A 12073-nucleotide genomic window follows, 5' to 3' on the forward strand; every position below is an offset into this window, starting at 1 on the left:
GATTGGATAACCTCCTGGAATAGGAAGTGGGCTCTCTCAGAGGTGCTGTGAAATTCTCAAAGAACTAACACAGAATTACCTGGCTTGCTGAGAATGTCAGTCTGAACCCTTACCTGCCGGTGGCTATAAAGTAATGGCAAAGACTAGAAGCACAGTTTAAGACATGTTTACCATTTAAATGGTTCTGAATTTGGCTTGGGGAGGGAGGCAAGTGGGTCATTTACTTTGTAATCTAGACATTGGGGGCATATACAAAACTAAATTTGAACTCAATTAAACAGAGAAGTAATAGATCACCTATGGATTTTGATGCATTTGCTCACTCAAACACAACGTGGAGATGTGTTAACATCCATTTTCATAAGACAATTTCCTGAACACACTATTTTTACTCTAAAGAGTTTCCAGAATTAAATTTCTTCAGAAAACAAAAACAAAAACTCAGCTAAACTCAAAATCCAAAAAAAAAAAAAAAGTATAATAATCATAAAATCTAAACCCAGAGCAGAGTTTCTTGACCTTGGCACTGTTTACATTTTCGATCCGATAATTCTTCGTTGCAGAGGAATATCTTATGTATTATAAGACGGTCAAACAGGTGCCAGGAACACCTACCCCAGATGACTGTGACAGCCAAAAATGTCAAGTTTACCCCAACTGAGAACCAATGACCTAAAACAAAAATGAATTTCCTTTTCCTTCCTAAGGAACTCAAGGCATTTAAAAATATTAGTTCATTATAACTCAGAGCATTTTTAGGAAGCAGACGAATGGCAAGTATTGCTTTAAGTTCTGCAGTCTAGACATCAAAGCCTCACATATTAGATAGCCAGTCTGATCAGACTGGACTCCCATACTATTTGAAGGCTGGAAGACAGAGCGTGTTTGCTCAATGTAAGCTCAACTCTATCATGCTCATTTCTCTATTTTCTACGATTTTCCCCTCTCAAAATCAAACAATCATTGTTACTTTCTACTCAGCGCAAAGTACAAGAGGGAATGTTTATTTAGTCCAGTATGAAATCCCTTTAGTAGTTGTACATGTCCAGAGCTCCAATTCCAGGAGGCTATGTTTTCATCTTCCACTTAGAAATTAAGGGTAGAAACATGGGAAGAAGGAACACAGCAGAAAACATCAATGGAATAAATTCTTTCAATTGGTTTTAAAAAACAAAACCATGCAGGTATCTGTAGATTTAGTGCAAGTGTCAGTAAACTTCTCTGGCTGTGTCACCTCCTCTCCAGCCATGTGTACCATATATCAACTCCTGTTAGGAAGCCAGCGTCCAGAGATTTTAATATGATAATCTTCCGCCAATCCCTCAGAACACCAAACTTCCTTTCAGGAGTACAATAAGAATATACTAAAGAGTTTAGAGCTTGCCACTATAGTGTTGGAGGAAGAGCTGTCACAGCTGAATCTCCTGTTTTCCTTGACACACACACACACAAAGCTAAGCAAAATAATTTAATCTATGGGTTCTGAGCCTCAAAAAAGCAGGGACTGCTGAGCTAAGCAAAGATTCTGATAAGATATCAATGTTGATACCATGCTACAGAAAATATCTATAACCCACAAGCCAATTTCTTTCTTCTTGGATATTAAAAAGTTCTCCAACTCTTCCCAGTAGATAATCTAGCCTTCCTAAAAGGGCCTTATTTTTCTGAGATATTAACTCTTGCTTTCATCATTCCATCAAAAATAAGAAATTGAAAAGGCATCACTTTAGTTCACTCCAGAAGAATTATGGATCCAGGGTTATAACTCGTGCTTCAATTGGTCCCCATCTTTCTTTTCAAAACAATTAATTTTCTTGTCTTCTTTCTATTCTTCATCCTTGTTCCATCCATTTTGCCCAGCTCTGCTGGCATAAAATATGAAGTATTCCAAGTATCTCTAAATGCTTGCTAATTCCTCACAGGACTTAGCCCTGTGTGACTTTATGAATCACGCCTAAGGAAATAGGAGGCTGGGCATATAACAACAATCAGGAATATTTAGAAGTGGCCTAAATAAAGATGGTGAAATACTGCTCTCCACACAAAAGCCTCTATAAGGAAGAAGATTTACTTGCAAAATATCTTGCAGTAGAAATAAGTATTTATATTTAGTAAAGCTTCTGGGAAAAACTCCTGCTTCGATACTGAGGATATAAAAAGTTTCCAGGTTTCAGAACTCTGGACTTCAAACTCAAAAGAAATATATTTTCACTTACTACCCTCTTATGTAAAACTTGCTATATTAGTTATCATTTACTCTTTGACATCATTACCAAGGAGCTGGTATACAACATTATCAACACACTATGTGAAAAGGTGAAAGTTCTCCCTTTATCTGAGTAGAGATTTGGGTTGTGTTAAGAGCAAAGAAAATACAGAAAAACCCATTTATAACTTTTCTTGTTAAAACATTTATCTTTTAAAATTCATGCTATTGCACATATACAATAGTATTTTCTTTTGTCTCTATTTTAGAAAAATACAAAGGGATTTCTCTGCATATTACTTCCAACAACTTAGGCACCACTGGAAAGCTTAGCTCAAATTTTCCATAATAATTTACTTTGTGCTCAGAATAGTCACATGAAGGTTAAGCCACCAGAAAAATTCCTCAGAAAACTGTAATCATAGACTGACATTCCAAGAGAGCCAACATAATTCTTAAACACAGACGAGGGGGTTAAAATGCTTACTTTTCTCTTTTTAAGTGCGTTAGGAAAGAATAAAGAAGTTACGGACTTAGTAATGAAGGGAGTCCATGGGGCCCTTCTAAGGACTAGTCATAAATCATGCTAAGCCATCTGCGAGGCAGATATATCAGGGACAGGAAAAAGTCATTTTGATATCTGTTTTGCATTATGATAACCTTTGCAAGAGTGTTGAGTGTGTTTTTGCTAATGTTGACAGAATAAAACTTCTTCCACAAAGACAAGTGAAAATGTCTGCCTAGCAGTGCAATTCAACTGGTGCTGTTGGGTCTGAAATGCTTAATAATTGACCAGATGGGAAAGAAGGAAACTCTCTGGTTACTGAACCTGTTAGCCTTGATCCTTTGTCAATAAAACCTTGATGAGAAAAGAAGGAAATACACACTCACACACAAAACCTCAAAGAGCAAATATGCTCCCTATGGTTACCTAATCTGGAGTCCTGGGTAAAGTAAAACTGGATTGAATTCTGCTTGTCTTTTACCATGTCCATGTTTACAAAGCCCTGGCCATTCTTCTTGCATGATTCCATTTAAACAAAAGAAGTCTGTGACGGTATAGCCCTGTGACTTGGAGAACCTTATGATAACAAATTAGAAGTGTCCAGAAGCTGACAGAAAACATTAGTGTGTGGAGCCTTACATGTCTCCAATAACAATCTACCATAAGGCAGAAAGATAGCTTATTTTAGTGGGCAAACAAGCTGGGAGGTCAAAGATACCACATACCTCCCCAAATGTTAGAAATTAGATTGAAAAATCATATTATGATCTAACACATTTAAATCTGTGACCTTTTAAAGTTGAAGGCATCAATTTTCTTAAATGTGCACCCCATAGCCAAAATCAATGCATCTGATTCACTATGGGGAGAAATATTATAATCTGCTTTTTATTAATATTATTAATACATAATTATATAATAAGAACTATTTCTGGTTTTCCCTTTAAAAAAGCACCAACATGGATACCTCCCACAAATAACAAGAGTACAAACACCAAGGTTATATTTTAGGTATTATAGATGATTTTTTTTTCACATGTGGAACTTAAGAACTGGCACACTCCTAAAATATATTATGTTAGCCTTAACTCTGAAATTAGTGATACAATGCATATTTACTAAAATAAAATCAGGAGCATAGCACATGACAGATACCATAATAGGAAAATTGGAATCTGGATCATTTGAATTAATGACTGGCAATTTTCTTTGTAGTTTATATAAAGAAAACCAACACAATAAAACAGTAAAGAAGAACAACAATAAACAATTGATAGCAATAATCATAGTTGGCTCTGCAGACCAGAACATTCTAATGAGATGTTTAAAGAAGAGTGGATACTCCTGCATAGAATTTATGGTAGTAAATGACTCAGACATTGTGTGATGGGAACAGCAAAATAGATATATGAGACAAACTAAATGTGTGAACCCCAAGAGACTGTCGCAAAGTATTAAGTCAAGTTTACTTATTAAAATCTCTGAAAGGAGAATTTAGAGGTCTCCTCATCAAAACCAATCAATTTACCTCTGTCCAACTTAAATAGACACATGACTGCAAACCCTCAGCCAAGTCCATCTTATACACAGCAAAACACATTGCCTTTTGAAAATAAAAAGAAAAACCCAAAGTAGTATCAATGATAAAAAAGACAATCAAACACATAAATCAACCCATCCAAAACAAGAAAATCCCAATGTTGGGAAGGCACACATAAAGATGGAGAACCATTCCCCCAAATCAAAGAGAACACTAACCAGCTGAGTTGGGAGTTGAGGGTGAGTTAGCTTGGCTTCCATGGGCTGACACATTGGTAGCAGTGACAGCTGTTTTGGCAGCATAAATATTGGCTTCCTCTTGAAATTTACCTATGTTCTTCTTGTACCGGATTCGTTTATTTCCAAACCAGTTTGATACCTAGAGAGATTTAAGAGAAGGTGAGAAATTTACCATTTCCTCCTGCATAAACATCACAGAAGAGCTTATGAGAGAGTTGAAGACATGGGCTTCACTGATCTTATCCTAGCTCTGATTTCTTAATATCAATGATAAGACCTGAAGAAAGTGCTTGCAGAGGAACAATTATATAAAATGAGATTCTCTTGCTTAATATAACACAATCTAAGAAAACCATTGTGACAAAGATTTTTCTACGGAGGAGCTGCTCATTTAACTAGGACCATTTTACTTTAGGGCAAGCATTTTAAATCTGCTTACCTCGTAAATATATGACTAAAAAAACTTAGCATTTCAGGAGAAATGCCTGTTACTTACCTATGCTAAAGCTGACTCTAGGCAATCAAAATACACAGACCTTTAAATATCCATATAAATCTAGATCAACATATGGATGCTTTCATGGATGGATTAATTTCCCATTTTTATTAGTTAAGTAACTTTAATATGGACTAGGTTCTTAGCTGCACTGTACTACTACTGACCTTAGGATCAATATAATTCAATCCAATAAATTTCACTAAGTATTTTGTGTAAAGCTTGGTGTTATCTACATAAGGAAAATCTGAAGCATAGCACTGATTATTCCTTTGCATTTCAGGCTTTAAATGTTAATGCCAAAACACAAAATAAACCTAATTTACTTTCATTTGTTAATTTATTTTCTTCACATGGCTCACAGTGGCTGTCCTGGCTTGATTCTTACCCGTTCCCTTTACACCAAGACCTCTGCCAGAGACAAGTGGAAACACAGTGAAATTCAAGTTTTATTCCCATGATTCCTGCTTTAGGAAGAGTTTCATACTCCATATTCCAGATGTGACTTCAAACTAAAATGTTATGATTTTATACAATTACAAAACAAACCATGAATTTGATGAGGAAAGGAAAAGTTGGTAACACATGTACCGTAGCTTTACATGTAACTTAATTTATCCCAACAATGGCAGATAAAGAAAACTCTTGCAAAACTACACTTATTTTTTAAGTGCATTAGCTAAATTTTAAATCTTATAGGGCTATCCCCTAATAGATCTAAATGCTTATACTATAGCAGAAATGACAAGCCTCTGTTGTAAAAATCAAACCATATCATTGAAATATTAGTAAACAAGAGAAAATAAATTCAGAAAAAGGTTTATTTATTGTAAATGCTGGTGCCTACAGTAAGGGTCAAACTAGGAGAGAAAGACACTTCTGAGTCCATTTAAGGACTGCTGCCTATCTAATTTCATTCTCAAACTCATATGTTTTTCTTGATGTAACTTTCACTATTCATAGGAATCAATCATAATCATGGTTGGTTTTTTACTTTTAAGTGGAACAGAAAGGAAGAGAGGTAGGGAGAGTTTTTTTTTCGGAGGCAACTGGATGAGCTGGAAGAAAGTGGGAAAGATGAAGATAGCTTGGAATGACTTTTGAGGAGGAAAGGAAATGCTTGTGGTCAGTTACATGAGAGAAAGGTGAGAAGGAAAAGGGGGGAAAACGGACCATTCCTAGATGATTACCTCTACAGGAGGACAGATCCTCATATACAGGGAAGATGCTGGGTCAATTCAGGCATTTCCTACACGAACCACTAGGGGGATATCATATGCCCTCAACAATGTATAGAAACAGTGCTTTCGATAATTGATTCACTGTTCAAGAGTCACTGACAAGGGTCTACTATGTTCTGGGTACTAGAGATATATAGATGACTGACAGTCTGAGACAACGAATGCAGAAGGAATCGCAGATTCTCAGGGAGAGGCTTGATTCACATTCTGAACAATCCCGCATGGCTAGAGCCACGGTGAAGTCCGGTGGAAAGTGAGATATATGAGTTTGGTGCTCTAGTAGAGAAGTCTCGTGGGGATATTCTAAGAGAAGTATATTTGCAGCTGTGAGCAAGGAGGGCATCACTCCAATTAAGCGTGTAGAACAGTGCTTTTCAAAGTTTCAAAGTCAGGGGCTCTTGGACGGCTTATTAAGACAGAGTCCGAGCTTCCTCTTCTCCTTCCCACTCCCCATTCACACGCGTGTGCTCGGTCGTGTCTGACTCTTTGTGACCCACAGACTGCAGCCCGCCGGGCTCCTCTGTTCACGAGGTTTTCCAGGCAAGAATACTGGAGTGCGTTGCCATTTCCTTCTCCAAAGGATCTTCCGAGCCCAAGGATCGAGCCCACATCTCCTGTGTTGGCAGGTGGACTCTTTCCCACTGTGCCACCGGGGACGGCCCTCCTTCCCAACAGGAATTCTTATTCATGACTGGGGTGAGACCCAAGAAATTAAAAAACAATAAAGTATAGTTGATTTACAATATTGTGTTAGGGCTAAGTGTGCAGCACAGTGATTCAGATATATCCATATCTATCTATATCTATGTATGTGTACACACATATATCTATATAAACATATGGAGGTTTCTGTGTATGAACATATTTTCATTTGAGAATCAAATTAGTAAGTGAATTAAAAAAATATGTCAGAATATAGTTACTGGGCTAGGACATGATGAGATGGGGCTAAAGAAAGGACAATACTTTCAGGATATGTAGAGATGGGAGACCCTCTAAGAAGACTGAGCAGGAGTGCCCTAAGAGGAAGGAGGAAACTCCAGAGAGAACAATGTCAAGGAAGCCAAAGTAGGAGAAGTTCAAGATGGAGGGGTTATTATTAACCCAAAGAAACAAACAAAACAAAAAACCCAAGATAATAGTCAAAGCCATCTACTAGATTTGAGAACAAGGGACAGAGATTTAGTATATCATGTGGTCCAACCAACCATGACTGATAGATGGGGCGACAAAAACCCCTAAAAGAGCGAGTTCCTAAAAGAGCGAGTTCCCTAAAATCCCATGGTTGACTCAGCATGGGTCAACATGCTCCTAGCAAAGGTTCTTTCTATGATACCATACTGTTTCCCACTGAAACTTGTTCAGCAATGGTAAAACAGTCTGGTTATGATTGGGAAGAAGTGATGTAATGGGGAATGTAGAATGATATGGCCTTGGGATGGATGGGGGAAGGACAAAGGTGATGCAAAACATGTATAAATCACTTCCGTGAACAACTATTTGCACCCTGGATTTCCATAATGAAGGATGCAAAGGTTGTTGGAATAGGCCAAGATTCCATTTTTTTTTATTCAGATACAATGCAGACTAGATCCTGGAAAATTCATTCTATTTCAGTAGGGATTTGGAATTCCAAGTCCCAGATTTTGAATTCCAACAATATAATGATTTTCAACGTTAATAGCAGAATACCCCATGACTGAAATTCACTGTTTGTGATGTGGCTCATACCTGGAACTATTCTGCAAAAATGCAGCAAGTATCAAAAAACATCAGCTATCTTTTCTTGTGGACACTGGGTCTAGATTTGGACAAGAATGGTTAGAAACTTAAGATAATACCAGACCGCCTGAATTTAGACCACTGATGTTCTACTTTCCTAGGGTTGCCAAGACTAGAAACGACCTTCAGCTGGGTCCAAGAACCTGAGGAAGGTCCAAATTGAAAAGGATGAGGCAATCGTTTCTAACTTATCTGAAAGGAGGTTTTTGAGACTCCTGCAAAATCACCCACAGTGTGCTGGCAACCTCTTCGTTGCAGACCCTCTGTGTGGAGTTCTTTATTCTGACTAGACCCACTTCTGCTTAAGCTAAACACAGGCTGAAGGAATCAGCACTGGCGGGGAGCAGCGGAAGCCAGGCTTCAGTTCAAGAAGTATGCTGCTGCGGCTGCTAAGTTGCTTCAGTCGTGTCTGACTTTGTGCGACCCCATAGATGGCAGCCCACCAGGCTCCGCCGTCCCTGGGATTCTCCAGGCAAGAACACTAGAGTGGGTTGCCATTTCCTTCTCCAATGTGTGAAAATGAAAAGTGAAAGTGAGTCGCTCAGTAAGTGTCTGACTCTTTGTGACCCCGTGGACTGCAGCCCACCAGGCTCCTCCGTCCATGGGATTTTCCAGGCAAGAGTACTGGAGTGGGGTACCACTGCCTTCTCCATCAAGAAGTATAGATGCTCACAAAACAGCATCTACTTCTTTTGGAAAATGTTTAGTGAAGTTTCCTACTAAAGTAGGCCTCTTCTCTCCAGTTCCCCCTCACCTCCACCCTTTTTGTAAACAGCAGCACATCTAATTCTTTGGCACGTGACATAATTCTGAGGAAAACTTTCTCTGAGAGATTTCAGAACTATCACTACTGGTCTCAATTGAGACTGGTGGTGGCATTTGAGGTTCAGATCAAATAAGAAGTATGGATGGATTCTCTGAGTAGACAAAATGTAGATGGGAATTCCCTGGTTCAGTGGTTAGAACTTAGCACTTTTACTGTCGAGGGGCCAGGTTCAATCTCTGCTCGGGGAACTAAGATTCCTCAAGCCACGTGGTGTAGCCAAAAAAAAAAAAAAAGTAGATACATATAAAACTTGCCTCCTTTTCTACTTCATATTAATGCTGAAGACTCCAGGTCCATAAAAATTTTACATCATGTATCTTTCCACATCAACAGGCACCTCTTATGGTTATTGCTCTTGGGGGAAAGGGGACACTCAGTGACATTTTGTGCCTTCATTCCAGTGCAATCATAGTGACATGTTAAAATTCCTATACTCCATCAGCTACAGAGTGAGGATATCCAGAGAGGACATGTGAGTCCTTTTCATTTAAAAGTTCCATTCACTGACTCTTAAAAAGTTCCTGAGTTGGGCAAAAAAAAAAAAAAAAAATGGGCCAAGGAATTGACCCTGTTTGAGAAAATGACATGAGAAGTGCTGGTAGCTCTCCAAGTCAATGCAGAAATGCGCATCTATCTGAAGAAAGGGAGCGCACAGAGTGGGGAGCTCCAGCCCTGCTTTAACTGCACTCCACTGAGTCTTCTACTTCTGCTGGCTTTTCCAGGTTACTTCCCTGGAGACTTTCTTATACACACCATGAGCTGACCTTGCCATTTTAAGGCTTTGAAAGTTCAGGAAGGCCAGGCTCCCAAGACCCTGCCAGGCAATACCACTATGGCCAGGCTTTGGGCTGAGTCCTCTGGGGTGTCTTACCTGGGACACTGTGATGCCGCACTTCTTGGCTAGCTCCTCTTTGGCTTCCTCACTGGGGTAAGGGTTGCTGAGATGGGAATAGAAATATTCATTCAGGATTTCCGTCGCTTGCTTGTTGAAATTTCGTCTCTTCCGCCTTCATAAAGAGCAAGGAAATCACAATGACAATGGACAAAAAAAGAAGTTCACAACAAACACATATAAAAAGGGAGAGGAGAGGATCTACATTTGGGAGAAGACATGTTTTTGAGTGAATGAGAGGAGATGTGTTCTAAGGGGCTGGATGCTGAAAGCATTTCTTAAGGTGTTTGTTGTATACCTCATCACGCTCACTGTGGGGACCCTGAGCAGAACAGTCACACGTATTTATACAGAGTGGTGAGCACCACTAAGTTTCAAAATCCACCGTCTTGGTTTTGAGCCCTAGACAAAATGAACACCGGCTGGGTGATTTGGAATGCCTCTCCAGACCTTAGCTTCCTCAAATGACAGTCAAAAGAGTCAAACCAACCTCATGCGGTGAGAGGAAAGGAGAAATGAGGTCATATCAATATATAGACAGGACTCAGCACAGTGCCTGCTGCTGCTAAGTCGCTTCAGTCGTTTCCGACTCTGTGCGACCCCACAGATAGCAGCCCACCAGTGCCTAATACATGACAAATGCTAGGACTTCCTGGGGATTCTTCCTACCAGGCCCCAGGCCTCAGATCTGATCCTTCAGAGCCATTAATACAAATTATTCATTTTTCACAACTAGTGAGGTAGCTACGGTTATTCCCATTTACCAATGAAGAGTTGAGTTTAAAAGTTGCTCGTCTAGTACGTTACAGAGCTAAAATATTATTTCAAGTCTGCCTGAGTACAAAACCCAGCCTCTTTTTATATACAAATTGCCTCCTGGCAATTACACAGAGACTCTGCAGCCATAAGTTAAAAATAAGTTATCATTTTCTCTCTATTCTATCCCCATTGTAAGTGCATGCGACATGTTTAAAATGCTTGGGGAAGAGGGGCAGGAACGGATGGAAATTAACCCCCTGACTGCTTGACCTTCCTTAAAAGGAGAGAAACAGTACTTCTTAAGCAGGAACAGCTGCTAAATGGTGAAACACAAGCCCAGAGAAATCTTTTTTAATATACAGGTTGCTAAAAGGAAGAAAACCACTCTTTGAATAAAAGCATTTTTATGCCTTAAAAAAAAAAGTGCTAATTGAACTAATTTAAAGTGAGAATCACTTTATGGCCTCTTCCCAGCTAAGGCCTGGGGAGAGCTGGGGTTTGCTTAGGGATGCTGGACTCCTTGCAGATGTCTGCTGCCCTCCTCGAGGGGGCAGGGCCTCTATCTTTAAATTAGCTCCATGAGCACTTTTGCCTTTTTGCTTTTATCAAAACCTTTTCCTTATGGGAAAAAAAAAAAATTTCCAGAACATCCCTGGTTATGCCAGGATATCAAGTTTTCCAATTTAAGCCAACGGAAAGCACTGATCGCCTTGCTAGACAGAAAATTCAGCTAATATTGTATTTTCAGGGTCCCACTTGGATTAATTAACACAATAAAGTGCCTGATTTTACCGGATGAACACCATCTGTCCATAGGTATTAACCACATCTGTCCAGACTATGCCAAGCCCAAGTCACTCTCCCAAATCATGCTGAGTTTCTGGGTCACCCAGCATCAGAAATTGGGCAGATTAGAGTAAAAGGCCTAACTAAAAACGAGATATGTATTAAAAGCTCTTGCATGATGGGAATTTGAGGAAGGTAGCCAAGCGGCTAACCCAGTCTCCAGGCTAGTCTTCAGATAACCTCTGGCTTTCTCTTGGCCTCAAGAAAACAGTTGTTTTAGGCCTGGGGAAGTGGCCCCTGAAGGCTCCTCTAATTGGGAGTTGTTTGCATTAGCGTTACAGTGTATTTCTTGGGAGTCTTCCAATTGAACTCACAGGAAGCCTCTCTGGAATGAGTTGGGGTGCTGGGATTGTACAGACAGCTGTTCCTGACTCCTTCTGGGGACGTGCAACCTTCCTTTAGGGGGTCGCATCTACTCTGATGGCCACACTGATCATCTCCTGCAAGGCCTGTCTCAATCCAGGGCCTTTGAAACCCCAGAATTAGGAGTTTACAGAATTTCAAGAAACCCAGGGAAAATAATATACTTCTGACAATAAGGTTATTTGAACTAAGATGCCTGGTTTCTTTGCTCTGGCTGGAAGGGTTTGCAGCTTGGTGAGTTAACACTTGTTATTTCAAGCCAACCAAAAGCTTTGATTGTTGGGTATCCAGGTAAGTGTAGGAAATGTGGAAGTTAATGAAATTTTAGGAATGGAAGCTTTGGAATCACAGGGATTCAAGAATGAGGAGTGGAGGCAC

At 39.6% G+C, this 12073-nt stretch overlaps 1 protein-coding gene across 4 annotated transcripts in view; it reads right to left on the reverse strand.

The window, feature by feature from the left end:
* Nucleotides 1-12073, reverse strand: part of PBX1 (PBX homeobox 1) — a 335281-nt gene that overhangs the window by 76812 nt on the left and 246396 nt on the right. For all 4 annotated transcript variants that reach the window (XM_027527053.1, XM_027527062.1, XM_027527057.1 and 1 more), the window contains 2 exons: nt 9707-9842; nt 4470-4629 (listed from right to left, as the gene is read on the reverse strand). In XM_027527053.1, coding sequence (XP_027382854.1) covers nt 4470-4629; nt 9707-9842 — 296 coding nt within the window. The remainder of the gene's footprint in view (nt 1-4469; nt 4630-9706; nt 9843-12073) is intronic.

This window comes from Bos indicus x Bos taurus, chromosome 3, assembly GCF_003369695.1.
Source record: "Bos indicus x Bos taurus breed Angus x Brahman F1 hybrid chromosome 3, Bos_hybrid_MaternalHap_v2.0, whole genome shotgun sequence".
Lineage (NCBI taxonomy): Eukaryota > Metazoa > Chordata > Mammalia > Artiodactyla > Bovidae > Bos > Bos indicus x Bos taurus.